At 49.4% G+C, this 25574-nt stretch overlaps 1 protein-coding gene across 3 annotated transcripts in view; it reads left to right on the plus strand.

Moving 5' to 3' along the window:
* PCID2 (PCI domain containing 2) overlaps nucleotides 1-25574 on the plus strand; it is a 640141-nt gene that overhangs the window by 246579 nt on the left and 367988 nt on the right. For all 3 annotated transcript variants that reach the window (XM_069637154.1, XM_069637152.1, XM_069637153.1), the window contains exon 6: nucleotides 2114-2155. In XM_069637154.1, coding sequence (XP_069493255.1) covers nucleotides 2114-2155 — 42 coding nt within the window. The remainder of the gene's footprint in view (nucleotides 1-2113; nucleotides 2156-25574) is intronic.

The following is a 25574-nucleotide window of genomic DNA, read 5'->3' on the forward strand; positions in this document are numbered from 1 at the left end:
ATCCATGCGCAAACTGGCGATATGCGATCCCATCAAGCTCTCGTGCCTGACCAATCTACTCACTCAGCACGGGGGGATTAACAGTGAACCCTCAACCTCACTCAATGAACTTGGCAGCATGGCTCCTGAAGTCCTAGAGTTCGGACATCTTAACCTACCACAGACGTGTATGGATATCCTAAAGGAAGCATGAAACCCTAATACTAGACCCTGTTATTTTGACAAGTGGAGGTGATTTGTAATTTGGTGCTAGTCCAAACAAATTAACCCCATATAATGTACCTCATCCCACATTCTAAATGATATGCTCCACTTGCTAGACTCAGGGTTAGCATTCAACTCTTTTAAGATCGACCTGGCGGCCTTGTCGGCCTACACCACCTCCCAAAATAAAGTATCATGGTGGAAGGTGCTGGTCATCAAGGCATTCATGGAGGGGGTAAAGAGACTTCACCCTCCGTTTTCAAACCCGCTGCCAGGATGGGATATCCATGTAGTACCCGCAAAGCTCATGGGGGGCCCCCGTTCAAGCCTATGAATAAGTCAAGTCTTAAACACCTGACTTACAAGACTGCCTTCTTTGTGGCTATTACTTCCATAAGAACGGTTGGTGAATTGCGAGCATTGTCCGTGCAGGACCCTTTCTTTGTCATACACAAAGACAAACTGGTTTTACGTACACATCCTAGGTTCTCTCCCAAGTTAATTTCCAAATTCCAAGTGGACCTATCCATTGAGCTACTGGCTTTCTTCCAGAACCAAACTAGCTCAGCGGAGGTAAAACTCCACACACTAGATGTAAGGAAGGCGTTCCTTTACTACGTAAACAAGACCAGGCCGCTTAGGAAAACAGACCAACTGTTTGTCTCCATAGCACCAGGCAGAGAAGGAGACTGCATTTCCAAAAATGCCATTTCCAGATGGATAGTCAGATGCATACAACTGTGCTATTCATTATCAAAAAAGACACTGCCTTTCACGCCAAGAGCTCACTCCACAAGGAGCACAGGAGCTACTCTGGCTTTTATCGAAAATGTCCCCTTAGACAGCATTTGCAAAGCAGCTACTTGGAGCGCAGTACACACTTTCACTCAGCACTACTGCATTGACACTCATTCCAAAGCAGATACACAGGTGGGACAAGTAGTTTTAAACCATCTATTTGCCGCTGAACCTTCTTGCGACCCACCACCTTCTCCATACGCTGCTCGCTAATCTATGCATAGCATATGATCTAAGCAGATTCCACAAGCCTCAGAACGGATACATTACTCACTGTAATCGTATTTCTAATGCTTGTATCTGCTTAGATTCACATGCGCCCACCCTTCCTCCCCTAAGAGAAGGTGAATAGATGTTATGAGCTTCTCTGATATTTATCTGCTTGGATACACCTGTATTCAAGCTACACTTCATGCACCTCATGCCAGAAACAAAACAATCTGAGGGACCTCGATGCGTGGACCATGGGTACAGTGGACGTCACACTAGGGATAGCATTACTGGCACGCCCGGTCGACATCACTTTTCGAGTTTCAAAAACAACCACTGTAATACTCTGCAGCTTGTACTAGATGTCCGCCTATGCATAGCATGTGAATCTAATCAGATACAAGCATCAGAAATACGATTACGGTGAGTAATGTATCATCTATATTTTACCAGTACTTGTTTACTGTTACATAGTCTTTTGTAGCAAAAAAGATGGTCCAGCAATGATTTACTGAGCACAAAAATGTATTGCAGCGCAGTGCGTGTTCCTGTCAAAGAATTCTCATTCTCATTGTCAACATCAAACTTTACCTAGTCAAATTAGACATTACCCCTTTTAGTGCTAATGGCATTACCATCCAAGTCCTTAGCATTTCTGAATGAAATGCTTATATTATAACGTTTTAAGTCCTTCCCACATTCATTAATGATCTCGTCCAGCATTTCTAAGGGACTTCGTTGTTTTTAATCCCTCTATCTTTGCTCGTCAGCACCTGTCGTTTTACTTTGTTGATACAATGCCTGACTTATTGAGCTTTTGTGTATTATTGTGATCTTTTGAAAATGGAGTCGCAAAGATGGCGAAGTCTACGCTTACTTGATATTTCTCTTGACAACTCACATCTTTTCTGAGAGCATTTCAAGCACACAAAGAAGAAAATTGGTATGGAATATTTTTTATATTTGTAAATGCAATGTATTTCATTCGATATTTGTACCAATTTATTTAACAATATTGTAATTTGTGTATAACCTATTGTATAAAACTTTTTGAATTCTTCTTTCACCTTGGCCTGTGTTTTAGTGAGAGCTTGCAAGTCTGCCATTTTTCATGAAATATTTAAAATATTACAATTCAAAGCCACATAAAAGGAAAGCATGGAGCTTGAAGAAAGGGTGCCAACAAGGTAACAAGTTTGAAACTCTTATCGAACCCTGTTAAGATGAATTTTCAGAACTTTCCCCCTGGGCAGGTTCTGTCAGGCCAACCTGCTCTATGACCACGGTTATTGACACTTAGTCTATCCAAAATCAATTTTAGTGATATTACCTGAGCAGTTAGGCAGACTTCGGGAGCTATGGGGCTGGTGTTAAAGTACAAATAACCAGATATAGAAATAGTCAATAATTGCGAGTCCAAACAGAAGTATGAAAATATATTAATTTGTTAGGCCAAAAAACATTAAGCAGGTAAAACTCAAGGAAAGCATATATATCACACAACAATTATGTTCACAGTTGGTTAGCCCAAGGTGATATTTCGTACACTTGACATTAACACATTAAAAGTAGTTCACTTAAGTTAACCAATGAAACAGTAGCAAGTAAAGTGAAAAAGACAACGCATTAAAACATAAACCATACGTCCATGCTCAGAAGTGTAAGGCAGGCACCTAATTTCAGCAGTACTTCTCTATCAAGTAAGTAGGCCCAGTGCCTTAACATAGTCAAATTGACACGTTTGCTAGGAAGTCTCAAAAGTTTGGTAAAGCCAGCACGTTGGTAAAATAATGTATTTTTAAAGCACTTCTGGATTTAGAAGGTAAGTAAACATCACACCACAGAAGGGGAAACTATGGGGGGGAAGCATCCTTGGCTGGACCTCCACTGATCACAGGCAGGCAAGCGTTTTAGGGATTGTGTTTTGCACCCATACAATACCTATGGCAGAAAGTGGGCACAGAAATAGGTAAGTACACTTGCACATCTTACTCTGATTTTCTGATGTGCTACCGTTGTGGTACTCGGTCACTGAGAGCATTTACTTCTGCCATGGTCCTGTCACTGGAGGATAGGGGTCGGAGGGGGGGGGTCGCGGGTGCAGTGTCTGATGATGGTGTCAGGATTAGTTTCCGGCTGTGCAGCTGCTTCGATCTCCGGTTATGGGACAGGTCTGACAGACTCACAGCTGGACTGGCCAGACCACTCGGGACACCAGCCACATTAGGTCCCATGATGCAAAGAGACCTCCAGAACACAACAGAAGCAGGTCCACCAGTGAAAAAACTCCAGTTGGGAGTCAGCAGGTGGGAATAATGGCAGCAGTTAAGATTTGACTCCAGGAGAGACGCCACAAGTCGGCAACCAGCAGAGTGCCTAGCTTCAGCTTGGGAAGGCGACTAGTGCAGTAGAGGCATTGGCAGAAGAAGGGCAGCTCACAAGCTGGATTTGGGACACTTCACACATCATTTGATGGCAGACCTCTTGTACAGGCGTTGGGACAAGTTGGTTCCACTGTCTGAGGGCCAAAGCACCAACAAGGGGGCTTCTGTGATCACAGCAGGGATTCACCGGGATATGGCCGTGACAATGCTGATTGTCCTTAGCAAAAGTCTCTCGGTTTTCAGCGTGGCCTCTTCTTCTTCGGGTCTTGGTTCCAGTGTACAATCTTGAGGATCAGCTGCATGGTGCCCCTCTTCAAGTCTAGCTGGACGTTTCCCCACATACCAATGATAGGAACCTGCACTGTTTGACGACCGACTAGAACCCCACGTCTGCCCAACAACAGACATGCTCTGCCATTGATGTTGATTGGGACAAGACGATTCCAACCCATCATTACTGCCATATCAGATACATAAATCTCTGTGTCTGATAATCCAAGCTGGATCACACAAGTGTATACCTTTTTATATGGCTTTTCTGGACCTGCAAGTGCAGAAATAAGGTCAAAAAACAAGATGGCTTAAGCACTGGGCATATCCTGTATGGCATGGCCATTTTGAATATATGGTACTCGAAATGGCATTATGCTATAAAAAATAAAGGTGCCTGGGAGTGCACTGAGAAAATAAGTAAAATGTGAATCACTGCCTCCAGCCTTCCCTAGGCACACCCGAAAGGCCAAAAAGATGTTACAGGAATCAAAGCAAAAAGGGGTACCCCTGCAGCACTTTGTGTGCTACATTAAAAACACAGAAATCACGAAATAGGACGCAGTTACCTTACATTGGTAATCTTAGGGGCTTGTATCCTCAAATTAAATGAATTGGGCAAGGTATGTCATGCAAACAGGTTTTACTTGCCTCCAAAGTCGGACTGCAGCTCAAGACTTGACGAAAGAGCTTAGGGTTCCATTGATGTTAATGGAGGGAAAGTTGCTAAAGGGTAAATCTTTAACACCACTGATTTATATGCGAATTTGAGCTCTCCACTGGGATCTACGTGATTATTTCGTAGCCAAAAATGTTGAATGCTAAAATTACGAATTTGAAAATGTACGGCACAGAATAATAACGTACATCACTGCCACCCTATATCCCCCCACTCTTCACTCCCCCTACCCCTTAATCTTACCTGCGGCTGCACACTTACCTGCTGTCCCTCTCTGCGGTGCTTTCCCTGCGACGTGAGTACTTCCCCTTTGAGGGGCGGAACTTCCGCCGCAGAGTGCATTTTCCTCTTGTTTTTAAACTTTATTTGTTGCCTGCTTTCCTTTTTATGGAAGTGGGGGACAACCCCACACCCTCCAAATTCCATTAATGTCAAACAAGGGGAGTAGGGGGACACCCCTGCAACACCTGTTCCCCTTATTCGACATTTTCGGAAAGCCGTATTTTTTTTCAATGCCCGTATTCGCCCTTTTTGTGCATTCAGGTTTTTTTTCTCTGTATTTTGGGGGTAATACCCTCCACTGTCTCATGCTTCAGGTTTGTTGGGACTTTCTAGATCCTCATGTAAAAAAGGCTATGCCCAAGGTAAACAATATTCTAGCTCCTTTAATGCTATAGTTAATATATTATAGATCCTTCATTCCATTACTGGAAGTATGCCCCTGCTGGGGAAATGTATAATATTCATGTTAGAGGTGCAAATTTGGGATCTGGGAGTAGAGCAAGCTTTTTGAGAGTGAAGCGAGTTCCAAAATGACGACAGGCAGAATTCCCACAGACAATAAGAAATTTAAATGATCCCCATATTTATAGTTGACTAAAAAGTTACACATTTGATTTCTTTCTGATTAGGTTGAGTTTAACTTTAAACTGGTAGTCAGATTAGGAAAGCTAGTTTCCCAGTCAAGCAGCAGTTTAGCTTGCTTGTGATGGTTCCCACAGGTGTCGCAGATAGCCTTAGTAACTCGGAAACCAGGAAAATTCAAGTGTTTTCTTTTTTAATGTTTGATTTTTTTTAAAAATCCTCTTAAGGTGATCATGTGGAGATGATAATGTGGAGATTGAACAATCAGCTGATCATTATGTTGTACAATTTAGTAATAGGCCGATTTTGCAACGTGACGCACCAGCCTGGTTAAAGGAGCTAGAGGGTCTCGCTAAGGGCCGTTCCTCTCTGTTCTTACATATATACTGATTATTTCTCCCTAGTGTCTAAGGTCTTAATTCTATGAGGGCGAGGGTCGAAAGGCAAACGCCTTATTGATGGAAGTTCCCTCAGGGACTTCCTAGACTGGCCGAACACTATCAATAATGCTAGTTCTAAAGGAATAATGGTTTGTGCCTTTCAGACACTGCCCGATTCGGTCTTCTTGCTTTCACGCCCACGCACTCTTCCTTTTTACTCTCTTTCTCCCACTACTATTCTTCTTCCAACTCCACTCACCACCCTCTTTCTATGACCTACATCTTTCTTCTCTGCCCCTCCGATGTCTCCCATTCCTTCAAAGCCTTGCCCTCACTTTTTGATGTTACACTACTCTACCCCCTGGCCCCACTGCTACTCCCACCTCCATACTACTACTCGTCCCAATACTACTACTGTCCACCTCTACATACTACTAATTTCTCTTCACCTCTCCCTACCCCCCGCTTCACACCTTGCTCTACAAACCCTTTCTCACCGCCTACTCATGAATATGGTACAAAATAAAGGTCTTGGAGCCGGTCTACCAAGAAGAAACACTGACAAATAACCTGTTTTTTGGGAAGGTACCCACTTGGGAAGGTCTACAACCATGTTTTGGCTCACTGTACCTTTCATAGAGGAGAAATATCCATTTACATATCAGTCTGGTCCCACCCACTTGGACAGTCCAGTGCCAGAGAGCAAGGGGGGGTCCACGTTTGGATTACCCTGGGTAACTGAAGGTGAAGTTTCAAGTTCCTAAAAACTAGACCTTCATGAGTGGAAGAAATTACATAGAGCAGGGTCTTTGACCCATGTTCGTTCTCAGTACAGGTGCTCCCACAGTCTTGTTTAACAGGAATATGGTGCTCTGCTCGCCATTTAAGAGATATAGTGCCCATGTCACATTCCTGCTGCACTCGCGTAACAATTCTTGCCCCCTCACTTCTCTCATACACCCTTTTCTACTATGCTTACCCTCTCCAAATGCACACTTCCTCTCACCCCATGTACTATCCTTACTACCCTACTCCTATCTCCCACTCTCGAATATGCTCCCCTTCACAAACACTTTCTTTCACTGCTTCACTCTCACATACTGGTACCACTTTCCCTCACAAATACCTTAGCTTGCATGTTGACTGAGTGATCTGCCTCAACACCCCACTACACCGTTCTTCCTCTGCCTGGTCTGCCTTGTGTGCTCTCATCTGAAGAACCCACTCTGCCTTTCCTTCTGTCACCTGTTTATACTGCGGTCTTGCTGGTTCTGTCTCCCTCTTCCGTTGGCTGCAGTGCTCACCGGACTCTGTAAACAAATCTGTGCCTGTCTTTTTACCAGGTGCTGGATTACACAGGTGAGAGGCTTTAAAAAGCACCTCTAAATCCACCCCCGTGCCCCACCTCTCCTGCTTTCCAGCATGGATTTGGTAACCATATCTAATGTTTGAACGTTTATTTTTCTGCTGCCACTGTGAGTTATTTGCTTTTCTGAAGAGCTAGATGATGTCTGGTTGGAGTGTCTATTCACAGTCCATATTAATTTGTGTTTCAAAGGGATTGGTTCCTCCGACGTATTCCACATCTATAACGGGTAATCACCACAGCTGTGCTGCTTCTGAACATTTTTGGCGTCTGCGTCCTGTGGCGATGACGTCGATACGGTGCCCTCGAGCCGATGTCACCGGATGTTAGAAGTAGGACGCACGACGCCCGTAGCCTCAGTTCCGTTTTTTCCGTGAACGTGTTCGCTTCGGAGATCTCGGGTGCCTCGGTTCTTCTGAGTATTTCTATCGGTTCTTTGAACCCGTTTGTTTGTTTGTGAAGATTTCCTGATGTCTTCGTCTTCTACTCTGTGGCCGGGTTTCAAGAAGTGTCAGGACTGCGGTTCCAAGATGTTACTGACGGACCCGCGTTACGCCTGCCTCTGGTGCCTCGGTGAGGACCACGCCACGGATGATTGTGACGAGTGCCAGTCGTTAACATCGAAGGCCTTGAGGGAGCGGAAGAAGCTTTCTGTTGGTAGGGTGTCCAAGCCCCGAAAGTCGAAATCCATTGGGCTTTCGACCGACGATTCGAGGGGCGACTCTCCGCATCGTTGGTGTAAGTCCAGGGGGGGAGGTCTCGGTCCCGGAGTGGGTCCCGCCATCCCCCTGCCTCTTCGAGGCACTCGCGGAAGCGCCATCACCGGTCGCCTTTCCCCATCCATCTCCGAGGACTCCGCCCATTGGCGGGTTGCTTGTCCCAACAAGCATTCCTCTCCTGCGGAATGGGATTTATTTCGTAAGGAGATGATGGTGATTTTTCAGTCGCAGGGCTCCGTTCCGTCCGCGCCGCCGAAAGACGCCGACAGGGAACTGTTAGAGCCACCATTCGCACGCCTTCAGCCTCGAGCAGTCGGCACGATCACCGGGAACCTTGGAGGTCCTGGTCGGACAAGGTGGATAGCTCTAGCCATGCCCGCTCCAGGTCCCAGTCCTCAATGCCATCGAGACCGTCAGAGCCTGTGAGGTCTTCGAAGAAGACGTCAACGACTTCGGCGCCGAGACCGTCGAAGGACTCTCTCAAGGCTCTGCCTCCGAGGAAGCCATTGGCACCGAGGCTGTAGAAGGACACTCTCGAGGCCTGTGTCGAAGCCAACCGCGCCACGCTCGACACTGATTCCGTCAACGCCTTTCGGGGAGGCTTTATCGGAGGTTCCCCCGGAGACCGGTGGAAACCCTGAGGAAGGCTCTGGCCAAGTCAAAAAATGTGGTTGTGCCCTCATCCAGGGATTTGTTCCAGCCTCTTGATTATATTTCTGAGGTGGATGAAGGGTGTGAGGAAGGTTTGGTTCCTGATGAGGTTCCTGACGACCTCTTATCTGCTCATAGCCAGTTGGAAGACCTGTGTCAGGTGGTCTGGACACCTACGGAGTTTGAGTTCGGTAGGCCTGAGCCTGGCACGCACACTGAGTCTTCTTACCGGCGGCTCATGTCGAGGGTGATGGAGTACTTGGGGTGGTCTGCGCCACCAGTGGATTTTCTGCAGGATGACCTGACGGATATCTTGGACCAAGGTCCACCAACTGACCCGGTTCTGCCATTCCATATGGCCTTGCAAAGAAGGGTGGCAGCGGCTTGGACTGCTCCGGAGAGTCTCCCGGCAGTGAGCAAGTCTTTGCCAAAGAAATAACATCCAACCGGTAGCGACCTGCTACTTAACCACGCACCCCACTCCAGAGAGTTTGGTGATGCATGCGGCTGCGGCCCCAGCAAAGCAGGCGTCGTACCCTACCATCCATCCTGATAGGGACGACAAGCGTTTTGATGGCTGGGCGAAGAAAGTGTTTTCTTCAGGGGATATGGCTTTACAGGCAGCCAACTCCATGTGTGCTTTAGCACGTTTCACTCGCACTCTGTGGAATTGTCTCTTTGATGACTGAACATATTCCTGAATGGGAGGTACGGGATGGCTTTCTTGCTCTTGTTCAGGATGGCAAGGATGCCATGTGTGAATCCATTCAGTTGGACATGGCAGATTGTGTCAGCCGGTCCATGGCGGCGAGCACCGTAATGCGCAGATTTGCGTGGTTGCCTAAGTCGGGGTTTGCTCCTGATGTGCAAGCCCGGCTTCTCAACATGCCCTTTGATGGCGAACATATTTTTGGCAGCAAGGCTGACGAGAGCCTTGAGAGGTTGCAGACCTCCAAAGCTGCAGCAAAGTCGTTGAGCCCTGCAGTTCGCCAACCTCCGCCTTTTCGTCCTAGGGGACAGCAATGGAGGGGAGGTTCCTTTCGATACTACTCTTCCTTCGGTAGATCGAGAGGAGCTGCAAGTCAAAGGGGCCACCATAGGAGTGCCAGAGGTGGAAAACAAGGTACTCGAGCTGCCAAGGCTGCCTGGGCAGTTGCCTCTTTACCCTCAGGCAATGCCGCAACCGCTTCAGCTCAGTCATGAAGCCATGTCCCATGGTTCGCCTGTTGGGGGAAGGCTGGCGCAGCATCTTGCCATTACTTCAGATGTGTGGGTTCTGGAGATCATAGCCCACGGCTAGTGTCTTCCTTTCCGGCAGAGGCCTCACAAAAATCCACCAGGAAATCTCTCTTTGAAGAGTCCGGATCCGCTCCTTGCGCAGGAAATCAAATCCCTGCTGGAGAAAGGCGCCATTGAACTAGTGCCTGTAGCAGAGATGAACAAGGGATGTATTCCCCTTATTTTTTGATCCCGAAGAAAGACTGGTGGGGATTGAGACCCATCATGGACTTGCGCGGTTTGAACAAGCTCCTCCGGAAGGACAAGTTCAAGATGGTTACTCTCTCTCAAGTCCTCCAGGCCCTTCAACTTCAGGACTGGTTGGTGTGTTGGTGTCTCTCGACCTCAAAGACGCTTATTTTCATGTGCCGATTCATCCAAGCACAAGAAGTATCTGAGGTTCGCGGTTGGCGACTTGCATTTTCAGTTTCGGGTCCTGACGTTCGGATTGACCTCGGCCCGAGGGTCTTCACCAAGCTCATGGTGGTGCTGGCAGCATATCTCAGGAAAGGGGGGATTCACGTCTACCCCTACCTGGACAATTGGTTGATCAGGGCACGCTCTCCCGAGCAAGTCCTGGATCATCTGTCAGTCACCTGCCACTCCCTTCACAAGCTGGGCTTCTCCCTCAACTTCAAGAAGTCCCACTTGACACCTACCCAGCGGCTTCAGTACATCGGAGCAGTGCTCTACACATCTCTGGGGCAGTGTTCACCTTCCCAGGTGAGGGCTCATCACATTCTGCAGATGGTGTGCACATTTCAACATGCCCAGAATGACACTGGCATTCGAGTTCTTGAGGTTGCTCGGCCTCATGGCATCCTGCATTCTTCAGGTGCCAGAGGCCAGGTTGCGGATGAGATCTCTGCAATGGGCTCTCAAGATCCAGTGGTCACAGTCCTCCGGCAGGATGTCGGACCCTGTTCAGGTGCTGCCCTTGGTCGCCCAGGATCTTCTGTGGTGGGCCGTCGAAGGCAATCTCTTTAAAGGGGCTCCATTTTGGCTACGCTGGCCGGAGCTGACGATTGTGTCGGGCGCGTCCCTCACGGGATGGGGAGCTCATGCCAACGAGTTGAGTCAGCGGTCGTTGGTCTCAGTCGGTGTCCAGACTCCATATCAATCTGTTGGAGCTGAGGGTCATCGGGCTAGCCGTGAAGGCTTTTCTGCCTTCTTTGCGAGGGAAGAATGTCCTGAATCCTGACGGACAACACAGTGGCCATGCACTACCTCAACAAAAGTGGGGGGCAGGGTCTCTCCCTTTGTGCAGAGAGGCGATGCAGCTCTGGTTTTGGGCCATCCAGCAGGAAATTTCGATCTCAGCCGTTCATCTGGCCGGAGACGAAAACGAGGCGGCGGACGCTCTGAGCAGGCAGAGTATGGTCTCTCACGAGTGGGAGCTGGCTCAGGAGATTCTGGTGCAGGGTTAAGAATGTGGATCCTTTTTTCATGTGCCATTCCTGTGGTTCTGTCTTTTCTCCAGCATGGGGTCTGGCATGGATTCACATGCTCATGGATATTCCCCGTCGTCAGGCCGGGAATCCTCGGTATAGAAAAAATCAGTATCAGTTTTGTTTCTGATCTGTCTTTCTTAGTAGTAACCAATCACTGGTCTCTCAGTCATACTGCCCCCAGCCAATGACTGCCCTCTCCCTAAGCCCCGCCTCTGGCAGCCCTCCTCAGATTTTTACCGCACGTTCAAGTGTTGGGAGTCCTCGTGCTGTAGCTCTCGAGCTTTTGCTGCATTTTCGCGCTTTTTTCAGGAGATTTTTCTCATTTTTCGGTTAAATAGAGCCTCAAGCTCCACCGTTTCTACGTCCGATCAACAGGGATCCGTTTCGGAGTTTTCTACGCCCCTCAAGGGTGAAGATTTCGTCGAGTTACGCTTTTGGAGGATTCCAGAAGTTCCGAGGCCTACCCCGGACATGGCCCACGAGAAAGGAAGCTCGACGCCCGGGAAGCTGTTCAGGACCTGCCCTGGATGCCAGCTTCAGAATGTTTTCAAGGAGGACGAGCATTCGTTATGCCTCTGTCTCCATGAGGACAAGACGCACACGGAGAAGGACTGTGCGTTTTGTGGGAACATGTCGGAGCGGACCATGAAGGATCGCCACCTCCGTCTCGCCAACTGGCTGGAAGGGTAGAGCCTGTTGGGCGAGAAGAAGAAAAAGAAGTCAGAGCGGTCTTCTAAGTCCTGTGAGGGTGCCCTGGCGACAGGGGCCCAACAAAAGGCTAAGCACCGCGAGTCCGGGAGCACCGAACGTTCGGGCTCCTTGGCTGCCAGGCAGGGCGCATCCTCCCCGGCGCCATCAACCGCGAGCCAATGCTCTGGCTCGGGTAAGAGGAAGTCCGAGAACCCGGCGAAGCTTCTGGAGAGGCCCTGGTCGATCTCCAAGATTCTGGCAGAGGGGGAGCGAGGCTCAGACCCCCCCCCCCAAGGTGAAGGCCCCAGACATACAGAAGGTGACAATGGTCTTAATTCACCCTGCTAAGACCTCGATTGAGGATGTCGCCGCGGCCCTGGCTCAGCCTGTGGAGGCTACATCTGTGGAGGCGACCTCAGGACCCAGCGTCTCCCTGCCACCGCGGAGGGAGTCGTCTTTCAGGCCCATTGAGAAGTCCCCCACGAAGTCCTTGTTGGAAAAGGTGGGGGAGGGGCTGGTGGCCATCGTGGATACGGACACGACCTCTGAAGAAGAGCTCATCGAAGTCGTGGAAGACGCCCAGCCCATCGGGAGGGATCCCGACGAGGGCGACGACGAGAGCGACGGTGTCGCCGACGAGACTCCTCAAGAGCCCTCGCGCCCGTCGTTTCCGGCACCGCAGGACACTTCGGTGGCCATTTTGTCAGCGATTCAGTCCTTATGCTCGGAGATGAGGACAAGGTTGCCCCTCCCCCCGACGGAGGTACCTGAGCCAGACCCGACGAGGGAACCGGAGCCAGGACCTTCGGAAAGTCCACCGCATAAGAGGAGGAGGACGCATCCTACGCCACCTCTCCCACCTCTGCGGCCTGCTCTGCCTTCCCCCCGGTCTACTACCCACGGAGATAATACAGGCACGGACACGGATATGACAGTTACAGATGACGACAGAGGCGACGACGGGACGTGTCCCCCGTCGCCCCCTGCTCGGGTGTCCCCGCCCGACGAGATTGGATCCTTTCATGCGATGATTTCCAGGGCATCCGAGCTCTTCCAGCTCTGCCCAGAAGAGAAGAAGGAAGGGTTCCTTTAGCAATGGCGTGAGGCTAAAAGGAAGACGGTCCTCGCCGTACCGCTTCTTGATGACATCTGGGATGAGGGGCTCGCCCTCCTGAAGAACCCTGCCACGGCGCCGGCAAAGAGGGACCGGTACGAGAAGTAGTACCGGGTCCCCCACGCTGCCCCCTTGTGCCTTTGGGTGCAACCTACCCCGGATTTGGTCGTCTCGGCGGCGGCAAAAAAGAAATCTGGGGGGGGCATCGGCCTTGACATCAACTTCCCTGCCGGACGGCGAGGGCAGGAAGCTGGACACGATGGGACGATGGATCATCTCATCCGCAGCGACGACTATCAAGGCGGCCAACGCCTTGGCTATCGTAGCCTGCTATGACAGGGAGTTGTGGTTCAAAATCGCCCCTCTGTTGGACTTCCTTCCGGACGCCAAAAGGGCTGAGGCCCTTGAAATCCTACAGGAGGGTGAGGTTGCTTCGGACCACGCCATCACGGTGGCAACGGACATCGCCAACACCGGTTTCCGTCAGTTGGGCAACAGTATTTGCTTGAGACGACGAGGATGGCTCAAGGCCACGGATTTCCGCCAGGACGTACAAACCAAGGTTTTAGACATGCCCTTCGACGGGAACAACCTGTTTGGGAAGGAGGTTGATGAGTCCCTTCAGGCCATCAAGACAGACACAGAGACTGCCCGGGCACTGGGAGTGCTCCAGCAACAACGGCCGTCCTTTCGGAGCTCCGGAGGCAGACAAGGTGCCTCCAAGGGATCCGGCAGTGCTCCTCCACGTACCGCCAAGCGGAAAGATCTTCGTCCCAGGAAGCCTACAGGGGACGCGGCAAGTCGTCGTCGACAGGGAGGTCAAGGAGGCAAGGCGGCCTCCAAACAAGATTGAACCGACTGTGGGGTCGGGCCCCCGCCGAAGCACCCCAGTGGGAGGCTGGCTGGCGAGGTTCATCAGCGTGTGGGAGTCCATCTCCACCGACCGTTGGGTGCTGGACGCCCTGGCCCAGGGGCACGCCCTCGAGTTTCAGAAGAAGTGCCCTCGCGTTCCACCCGTGGCCAGGATGGAAAATCTCGTCCCTCAACTACTGTTGGAAGTAAGGGCGATGCTCAAGAAGGGTGCCATCAAGCTCGTCCCAAAGAGGCTTCGGGGCTCCGTAGTTTGCTCAAGGTACTTCCTCGTAAAAAAGAAGACAGGAGGATGGCGCCCCATCCTGGACCTGCGACGACTGAACAAGTACATCAAGGCACGGAAGTTCCGTATGGTCACCCTCCAGCACGTGCTGGGACAGCTGGAGGAGGGCGATTTCCTGTCGTCGTTGGACTTGGAGGATGCGTACTTCCACATCCCCATTCTAAAAAGACACCGAAAGTTCCTCAGGTTCGTGGTCCAAGGGCGGCACTACCAGTTCAAGGCCCTCCCGTTCGGATTGAAGTCGGCACCCAGGGTGTTCACCAAGTGCCTCGTACCGGTGGTGGCGCGGCTGCGCCTACAGGGGATCCACGTCTACCCCTACCTGGACGACTGGCTCATCCGGGCAAGGACAAGGGAGCTAGCCGTGGAGCACACTGCGAAGACCGTCCAGCTGCTCACGGACCTGGGATTCTCCATCAACTTTCCAAAATCCCACCTCGTTCCGTCGCAAGTCGCCCTGTTTCTGGGAGCCAAGCTCGACACAGTGGCGCGGCTGGCCTCGCCTTCGAAGGAAAGGACCAGGACCATTCTGGGCAAGGTGCAGCGTCTGCTGGCCACGGACATGGCCAGGGTAAGATCTATCAAATCCCTCCTCGGGATGATGTCCTCCTGCATTTATCTGGTGCGCCTTTGCAGACTTCGGATGCGCCCTTACAAGAGTTCCTCGATGCCCGCTGGGTCCAGTCGACGGGCAGCTTCGAGGACAGGATCCCTCTCAACGAGACGTTCCGTCAGGCGATCCGGTGGTGGGATACCTGCTCCCATCTGTCGGCGGGCACGGACTTTCAGACCCCAGCTCACCACGTGACGGTGACGACGGACGCCTCCCTGGAAGGTTTGGGAGCGCACTCCGGAGATCTTCACGCGAGAGGCCTTTGGCTCCCGGAGGAGAAGTCACTCCATATCAACATCTTGGAGCTCTGCGCAGTGTTCTGGGCCCTCAGGTTCTTTCTTCCGTCCCTCAAGGGCAAGGTGGTGAGGATCTTCACTGACAACACCACCACGATATTCTACATCCGGAAGCAGGGCGGATCCAGGTCCCCGGCCCTATCCAAGGAAGCCCAAGATCTGTGGCATTGGGCCGTCGCCCAAGGGATGTTTCTGGTGCCTCTTCATCTGGCAGGAATAAAAAACACGATCGCCGACTCACTCAGCAGGGAGCTGCGCTCGTGCCACAAGTGGGAACTATGCCAGGATCAAGTGGATCGACTCTTCGACGATGGGGCGAACCCCAAATCGATCTCTTCGCGACGGCGACTAATTCCAAGTGCTGGAGGTTCGCCAGCAGGTTCCCCCAGCTGAGGAGCATGGGCGATGCTTTCTCGCTCCCCTGGGACGGCCTATTTCTATATGCGTTCCCTCCGCTGCCGTTGCTGCTCCGGCTAATCAACCAGCTCAAGAGGTCCCGGTGCAGGATGATCCTCATCGCACTGGCGTGGCCGAGACAGATCTGGTTCCCGGACCTTCTGGACTTGTCAACGGCCATACCAGTGAAGCTGCCGACCGACGCAGACCTTCTCTCCAGAGAAGGAGGCGCCATTCTTCACCACAACCAGGAGTCGCTGAACTTGCAGGCCTGGCTCCTGCAGCACTTGAGTTTGGAGGGTACGACATCCCAGCCGACTGCAGAGAGGTTCTTGCAAAGGCCAGGGCGTCCTCAACTCTCAAGTGCTACGGACATGAATGGAAGAGGTTCTCTGTCTGGTGCCGTGCACAGAAGATTAACCCTCTGCGGATTACGGCCCCTCAAGTACTGCCGTACCTACTGTCGCTGGCCAAAGCTGGACTGGCTCACGCCTCCATCAAAATACATCTGGCTGCAATCTCCCGATATACCAGGACTACGGGACGGGCGTCCTTGTGGTCTCATCGCCTGGTGAAAGAATTCATGAAGGGACCATTCCGATCATTCCCGCCGGTGAAGGCTCCTGCCCCGGCGTGGGAGCTTAATGTGGTGTTGACCAGGCTCATGGGGGGCCCCATTCGAGCCTATGCATTCGGCACCTTTGAAGTTCCTGTCATGGAAGACAGCTTTCCTTGTGGCCATCACCTCCGCACGACGAGTGGGAGAGATCCAGGCCCTATCTTGCAAGCCTCCATACTTGACTTTTCATGACACGAGGATGGTGCTGAGGACACACCCCTCCTTTTATGCCCAAGGTGCCGTCGGACTTCCACCTCAACGAGCCCTTGGTGTTGCCAGTTTTCTTCCCGTCACCGGCCGAGAGGACCTTGCACTCGCTGGATGTAGCTAGAGCGCTGAAGTTCTACGTGGACCGCACAAAAAGTTTTCGGAAGACGTCGCAGCTGTTTGTGAACTTTGGGACTGTGTATCAAGGGAAGGCTCTCTCGAAGGCTTCCGTTTCCAGATGGCTCTCCGGCTGCATAATGCACTGTCACCGGTTGGCAAACCGACCGCTGCCCGGCCGTCCGAGAGCCCATTCGACCAGAGCGATTGCTGCTACCACGGCGTTCCTGTCTGGGGTGCCCCTGCTGGACATCTGCAGGGTTGCAACGTGGAGGTCGACCACACCTTTACAAGATATTCTACTGCATCGATCGGGACTCCAGGGAGGAGTCCAGGGTCGGCCAAGCAGTGCTGCGCAACCTGTCCGCCTGAGGTGAGCCTGGTGAGGAGGTAAGATGCTTAATGTTGAGTTGATGTGATGCTTAATGTTGAGCCTTTGCCACCTCCCGTGGTTGTGCATGTGTGTACTGCTATGTATTCTTTATTCATGAGCATGTGAATCCATGCCAGACCCCATGCTGGAGAAGGAACAAGTTACTTACCTGTAACTGTTGTTCTCCAGCATGGGTCTGGCATGGATTCACATGCGAACCCTCCCGCCTACCCCTCTGCGGCTCTTCACTTGGTCATACTGCCACTTCACGTGCTTCCAAATCTGAAGATGGCTGCCAGAGGCGGTGCTTAGGTAGAGGGCAGTCATTGGCTGTGGTCAGTATGACGCAGAGACCAGTGATTGGTTATTACTACGAAAGACAGATCAGAAACGAAACTGATACTGGTTTTTTCTTTACCGAGGATTCCCAGCCTGACGACGGGGAATATTCATGAGCATGTGAATCCATGCCAGACCCATGCTGGAGAACAACAGTTACAGGTAAGTAACTTGTTCCTTCCATAAACAAACGTTATTTGCTTCAGAGCCAATTTCAGCCCCTTTTTTCCCCAATGCTTTTTTATAGTTCCTTCTTATACTTCAATAAGTGTCTTATTTGCCTATGTTTGGTGCTTTCTTTGTTCTGATCTTTCCCCCGTTGGGGTTGGCTTGGTTTACTCGCCTGCCAAGCACTACCCATTTACTCCCTCTGAATGAACAAGTAGGAGGATGAGGCAGTTTGGAAAACCCCTCTCTTTTAATTCCCCCTTCCTCGAATGTCCATGACATCCGCTAAATATGTGTGTAGCCCCAGCCACTCGGTTTGCCAAAAATCCCCTTTGCTCCCATAACCAATGTCTCCCGATAAATACCTTTCACAGGGTTTTCTTAGATGCTGTGTGCTGTACTCTATTTTGGGAGCTGTAATGTAGGGCGGCACTTTCCAGCTTCAGTAACGCGATCTGTCAGTCCTGCTTGATGCACGTTTTCTGTGTATTTCCACCAACGTTCTGCCCTGCAGTTACATTGTTTGCGCTTCCTTGCTCTGGCTTGACTTGGCCTGATTCGGCTAGTCGCCTGTTGCACCGCTGGGCGACAGCCTTTTCACCTCGACATCTCTGTTCCCCACTTTCCTTCTCTGTTGATCTTGAGCACTTTAGCTCAGCACAGGATTTCTCACTACGTTCGCCTTGCTCAATGATTTTTCCCTTTTCCACAACTGCTTCTGCTCTCTCTTTTCAGTCACTGCCATTCTCTGCATACCTCTCAACTCATACGCTTTTGGCAGCTGTCACCCGCCTATAAAGCATCTCTCTCATCTGCCAAGCTCTCTACCCTTCCATGTATATGAATGGTCTTTCACCCGCCAAAGGCAAAATTGGGTGTTTTCACCCACCGTGGGGTACAAAACGTTGAGGGCTATGTCTGTCGGCTTTCAACAAAGCTTTTAGTCCATTATTTCTTTTTATGGGATATTGGTTCCTGACCATTATGTTTTGGCTAGATCGTTCTTTGTGGCTCTTTGTACTCATTCTATACTCTGTCTCTGGCCTCCTGTTCTCAGTATCATGTTCAAAAGAAACTATTTTCGTTTCACAGAGATATATGAAATTGTGAGATTGTTGGGCCATGGGGTTAGTGAAGGTTATGGATTCTTCTTGGTAGTTTGCCACCTTAGATCTTTGTGAAGTATTTGTCAGTCGGAAAGGGGACGATATCTACGGACTCGTCACATACACACACACACTGTCCCATTATCCTCCACCATGTATATGCTCTTTTGCTAGAGATGTTCAGCTATAGATAGTACTTTGTTTCAATTCCTTGTCCTAGAAATGTTATCGCCCATCTACTGGAGAGAAAAGTATTTGGGTTGGGGGGTGCCCTTCTCCCACAACCACCAACAGTCTAATAGATTGGGAACTCTGTGACAAAATTACTACTGCTCTGCATGAGTACACGGTTGAGTAGTAGCTAAACCACACACTCGGCCACTAGTACTAAAGCAGCAGTGGTCCCAATCGTAAAGGTGCAGAAGGCATAGCTAAAATGGTATACCTCCTTCACCTCTTTTGGTAGTGCTGCCAGAGGGCAGGGTATATCTTCATGATGGGTGTGAGCTGATAACAGTAGCTATCAAATCAACGCAAGTGAAATTTTTGGAAAATAAAAGAATTCCCAATCAAGTATCTAACCGAGTATAGAGTTTTAATCAAACAATAACATGCTATCATCTAACTAAAAAAATACTAGCCGAAAAGCTGAACATTCATACTGTTGTAAAATGTCACTGGGAGATGAGCAGGGGTGCTCAGGCACTTGTTTGACGCAGAAACAATATTCAAGAATATCTGTGAAGACAAATGTATTCAAAGGGGGTTTAGTCACTACGGTACTAAAAGTGCACCGGGGAAGGGATGATTGATCGCAAGTAGGCCTGCTGTAAGGGATTCAATCTAGGTGGTTGTAACAAGTGCCGTTGGTCTTATGACATCACACCCAGAGAACATGGCCCACTGGAAATTGAGGGGATAGGAAAAGGAAGAGAGCCCTAACGGAAACCAAAATAGTAGGACCATTCTCTCAAACCATACCTGCTACCTGGTTTCTCTAGCTGCACCCCTGTCCCATGCCTGCTAATTTCAAAGGGACTCCACTGGTCAGTACCATGGTGTGAGGGATGCTTTGTCAGTACCCACCTTTGAAGCACAGTACCCAAGAGACCTCCTGGGGAAGTCTCTGTGCACCGGGGGAAGGTGTTACCCTTTGTGACACATAATCAAAGTGCCAGCATTCTGGCTATTGTTCCACATAGCTGTAGTGGAGACAGTCAGACCAGATACTATTTCTCATCATTCTTGGCATAACTCACCTTGCTTGCAGAGTGGACACTGTTCAATATTATATTGCTGTGGCTTTATAATTGTGTTATTATAGCAGTCACAGTGATACAGCCACCAGACTGTCTAGATTACGCTATTATTTGAATTGAGCTCCGAGGTGCAGACTGGTAAAATGCTGCCTCTACTTGCAGGAACCTGGTGGCCCAGCAGCTGTCAGAGATTTACAAGTGACCTTTGAGCCTGTTCTGTGCCACTGCAGAGCTGTTGATGTAGAGGTCAGGAGAGACTGAGTGCAGCAAGCCACATTTGCTCTCTATAATTTTGGCATGGAGCATGGACACAATCACCCACATCATTTCAACATTAAAAATAAAAAAAACAAAGGATTTCACACCCTGGCAGATGGCATAGTGTCGTACAGATGCACCGATCATAGGACATCTCTGCAGTCATTTGATAAACACAGTACATGCTCCTATTTTGAGCAGAATGCAGTGGTAGCTTAATTAATGTATGAAATGATATTGCATTTATAACGCGCCTGTACACAAGTGTTTCTAGTGCCATTAGTTTCTCTGTTGCTAGAAGCTGCCATGCATTCTGCCACCATATGTGAATATGTGTGGATCACTCTTCTGCCACTGAGCCCTTATCAGAAGTTTGCCTGCCATTGACTAAGTAGAGACAATCTTCCCAGTGGGTGAATGTAATGAAGGGGGCAAAAATGTATATTGCTTGTTGCTAGCTGCAGGTGCACTATTATTAACATTGAGATCATTCGACAGACCCACTCGTAAAAGGTTTCAGTTTTGGACATTCCCACTATACATGCAGGAGAGTAATGGTGCCCCTATGTTCTTTACAACATATTCCCGATGCCTGAGGTTTTGTGTACCATCTATGTAATGACTCCTTCAATTGGTCACAGGTCTAGGAGTTTTTGAACAGGACAATTTGCAATCACACAACTGGTTACGAAGGACTTTGCCAACATCAGCATGCAATTTGTCCATATAGCCCCACAAGGATCGCTCCAAGGAGGACCAGATAATCTTATCACTGTTAAAGATTAGATACTTAGGAGAGATGTTGGTGGCCATCAGCTTTTCAAAAGGTAGAAGTTTCCTGGTTTGGACACTGTCTTATTGGGGGCATGTAGGACCTGATGGCGGAGCAGGTGATAAGTCTGTCATGCTCCCAGAACTTGGTTATCTTTGCAATCTCCAAAAACTTTACTAGTCCCTCCTACTACCCCCAAACATGAGATACACCACCCCCTGTGTTCTCTCCAACATGGAAAGTAATTTTTAGAAACAGACTGAGAGTAGTCAGAGTTTCCGTGTATGGGGGTGAAGGAGGAGTTAAAGGAGGATAACCCCAGGAGAAGCAGTAGATTGTACAAACCTCAAGCACACGCCAAGTCTCAGGGTGGAGCCACAGGGAGGGTGGACACAATATCTTGGGAAGTGTGACAAATCTAGCGAGCTCCTCGCTACTTTCTCAGGGGAAACTCCCCTCATGTGTGCCAGGAAAGGCAGAAGCTACCTGACTCTAACCCTGGGGGTGGCTATCTGTGGGAGGACCACATGGGGGGAGGACCTCCCTCTGGGAGGGGGAAGTGAGTATGCTGGGTCAGAACAGGTCTTTATCTGCACTCCTTGGAAATACCCATTTCATTCCCCACCCCTCATTCTTGTGTGGGATATTGTGGTGTGGATAAAGAATATCCACTATTTAATGACCGCTGACCATATATACATCCTCCCCCTTAATAACACTGAGACAAGGAAGAGGGATTGAGTGATGAAATCATTATGAGCGGCAAGCCAACGCCGCATTCTAGTCATTGGAAGATGTTAACAGGTGCTGCGACATTCAAATATGGATCACCTGAACAAGATGAGCGAATCTGCCCCCCCCCGAAGCTGGTTGGGACATGTGAGCAAAGCGAGCTGCAGACCGGAGCAAAGAAGCTGGCCAGGATGATGTCCAAGTATGTTAGACAGAGGACTGTTTGCACGCTGCCATCCTGTGCAGCAGGAGCTGCTGAGCGAAGGAGAAGGCCAGACAGGAACCGAGAAGCTGACGAGACTTGCTTCCATGCAGCAGACAGACAGTGGAGGAAACAGTGAGACGCGAGGGACGCCGAAACTACCAAAGAAGACGGTTAAGCCTATTGAAGGAGATTGGGATACCGGGGCACTCCAGGGCAGATGATGCACGCCGTTAGTAAAGAGCAAAAATCCACACAATGGAGGTGGCACATTTAACACAGTTGGAAAAGGGTCGGTGGCCCGACATATGAAAGATATAATTACCTGGATACTGAAGGAAATGCTAAGGAAGTTTGTGAACCTTGGATTTGCACTTCAATATTGAGAGGGCTCAAAAAGCCCTGGCAGGTGAGTAAACCAGGCACTCAGCGAATCTGGGACTCGCATGCAAGTGACAAGACAAAAAGCCCTGGTGGGAGGGTAAACGGGCATACAGCAAGTCTGGCGCCCACACCCAAATAACGAATTAAAACCCTAGCAGGAGAGTAAACCATGGATAGGAGAAACGGTGCAGAGACCCCAGGAAGTGCTGAGAAAGCGGAGGAAGAAACCCCCTCTTTTTGAATTGTGGACCAAAAGGGAAGAACCATAACCCTTTCTGAAAATGGCATCAGGGGTCCAGAGAAAGAACTGTAAAGTGTTGTGTGAACGGAAAAAACTCAAGGGTAGAGCCATCCCCTTTGGGATTGTGGAATATATGAGAAGTGACACTTTGAATAACCAGAAAGACTCAATGGGAATGGAATGCCCTTCTCTACTGAAACTGTATTCATTTTTCTTTTTTGCACCCTAGAGACTTTATATTTGGAACTTTGGAAGGAATCTGCAGGTGTTCAGCCAATAGACATTCCCCATTTCACGTTATATTGAGTTTAGTGTGTGATGGTCATCTTAGGATTTTGGGCACAGGACCGATAACTCTTTTTGCTTTAGACATCCTTACACAGACGTTTCTTGGTTGTGTTCAGGCAGGGAATCCCCTCTTGGAGTAGGGGATAGGTAGGATTTCCCCAACCCTCCTTTTTCTTTTGATAATAAGTGTTTGATAAACACAGAAAATGCTGCTGTGTCTGAATCGTACCCTTGATCCCTCGCAGACCCTTCAACAAACCAATAACCCATTGTATCTTTGGCAGGCGAGTGAACCAAATCAATACAATGCAACTGTGCGAGTCTGGAACCCGCACCACAAACCGCGAGTGTCTGGGGACTCTAATAATTGATGATTGTCTGAGTCCCAGAAATAAATAAGCGGCAATTACATATTTGAAGCAATGGTCAAGACCCCTAAGACTGAAGACCGAGGAATCCTATGCTGGTAGTCTAGCTCGCCGCTCCGGTGGAAGAACAATTCCTCTTAAGTCATTCATAGACTAAAAAGAAGCTAGGCGAAAGGAGTACATCCACAAGTTTGGAACTTTACCTTTTTGAATATTATTTGTGTAACACTTTTTACGGCCAGCAAGACTGGAAACTTTTCTGTTTGAAAACAAAGAACACATTTTCCTTTGAGAGGAGACCAACCCTGTGCACTTGAATTAGTTTGTCGTGATTTTGGGACACGACTGTGACAGACTTTTATAGTTTCCGACAACCTGAGCATATCATTTGTTTCCTTTGAGGTATGGCAATCCCTCTTAGCCTTAAGGATTTAGAGGCATTTTCCAACCCACTTATTAATAAAAATCTATAACTAAGATCATGCCACCATTGGGCCCAAGTCTTACTTTTCCAACCTTGCAGTTCTCATTGATTATTCCAGCAGACGCACAGATTTTACTTCTGCCGTTTTTATCATTATAAGGCCACACATTAGACTCTCCAATGTACTCTACTACTTCAACGCCTTGTATTCAGGAGCCAACAAGGCGATCACTGACAAACTCCAAAGACTGAAAAATAATGCCTTAAGAGCAGCATTGAAGAGCCCACCTAGAGAGCACATATCTAAATACCGGACAGAGACCCATTGGCTAAAAATAAAGGATAGAATTTTCCTTAAAACTATCTTTCACGTCCAAATGCCTAAACAATCTAGCACCTCCTTATCTCGCGGAAAAAATTACTAGAAGATCTACAACCCGACCAACGAGATCCACTAACACATTTATGCCAGAAATCCTAAGATTTAAACTGACCACGGCTGGTGGAAACAGCTTCCCTGTCAAAGCTGTGCAATCATGGAACACTCTCCCAATTGACCTCAGACGCCCACTACCGTATGGTAGGTTCAGGAGTAACACTCTCAAATGGCTTTGCACTAACAACCAGTAGCAACCGTCATCCCACCCTACGTCCACCCTATCCTCCTGACACGACCCTGACTTCCACTGCACTTAACATTGCCACAGTAACCTACATACTGAACCTCTTATCCATAGCTGTGGGCACCCTCCTAACACAAGCAATGTTAAGCCTGATCCACACTATGCCTATGTTCAGATATTCTAACTAACTATGTTCTTTTCTCCCATTGGCAATTGTTGTACTGTACTTGGTCAGTATTCTACTCTGTACCAACTTGCACTGTAACTAAGTTTCGAGACTTCTTGTACTGCTGCGCCCAGCTGCCCAAGGGCTTGGTGCTCATTATCAAATAAATAAACTCTGTGATGAATCCGATGGTGTCATCACTTATTTCCCGGCGACGACCTCTCACCATGTGGCCAGGGGATGGCAGTCGCTACCTGATCCTGACCCTGGGGGTGGCTATTTGAGGGAGGATCAGATGAGGAGGGAGACCATCTCTGGGAGAGTATCATGGTTCCATCGGGTGAGACATGGCATCCCCATTTTTTCTCTTGAAAATAACCCTCCCATATCTAATACTCTCATGGCCTATTGTTATATGCCCACTCCTTCTCCCATGAAGAATAGGGAAATCACTCTCTCCAGTTCCACCTACCATTCATGCAAGAATCATTCACCATTCAAGACCACCGAAAATGTCTAAGTCTTCCGAACCAAATCCAAAACCTGGACTTCATGTACCAGAATGACCAAAGTACTGGGATGATGATGATGATGATTACAAAGAGGAATAATCGAGCAATGCAGAATAAGGAAAGCCCCAAGCACATGATCATTCTAGTGTTAAATCAAACACACCTGTGCCCAGGAAGTTTAAAAGGCAAGTGAAGCAGAACATCAATGGCTGCTGCTTGCGGGATAGAAAAGCGTCTCTCTGTGAGGGTGAGGAATACCGAAAGGCGAGTACTGATGGAGGGGAGCCAGGCGGCTCACCAGCTAAAAAGGCTGCAGAGTGAGCAACACACGCTGCAGGAACGCCAGGAGCCGGTGAGGGCTCTTCAGCGTTCACAGGTGATCAAGAGCAGTGCTTTCCATACTGGTGCCCGTAGCAAAGCAGACACTGAAAGTGGAAGCCGCCAGACCAGAAGAAACCAGGCTGAGCTGGTCACAAGAGAGAAGCAGATGAAAGCGCTATTCCGGTTGACCGCGGGAGCATACAGCAATGCCAACAAATGCCAGTGAGTCTTCCCAGAGGCCATTGAGACCACGTGGCACGTCGGCGGGTATGCTGGATGAGAGAGAGAGAGAACACGAGAGAGAGAGAACACGAGAGAGAGAACACGAGAGAGAGAGAGAGAGAGCGAGAGAGAGAACACGAGAGAGATGGAGAGAGAGAGAGAGAGAGAGAGAGAGAGAGAGAGAGAGAACACAAGAGGGAGAGAACACGAGAGGGAGAGAGAGAGAACACGAGAGAGAGAGAACACGAGAGAGAGAGAACACGAGAGAGAGAGAGAACACGAGAGAGAGAGAGAACACGAGAGAGAGAGAGAACACGAGAGAGAGAGAGAGAGAGAACACGAGAGAGAGAGAGA

The sequence above is a fragment of the Ambystoma mexicanum genome, chromosome 7p (genome assembly GCF_040938575.1).
Source record: "Ambystoma mexicanum isolate Mex_15411 chromosome 7p, UKY_AmexF1_1, whole genome shotgun sequence".
In the NCBI taxonomy this organism is placed as follows: Eukaryota; Metazoa; Chordata; class Amphibia; order Caudata; family Ambystomatidae; genus Ambystoma; species Ambystoma mexicanum.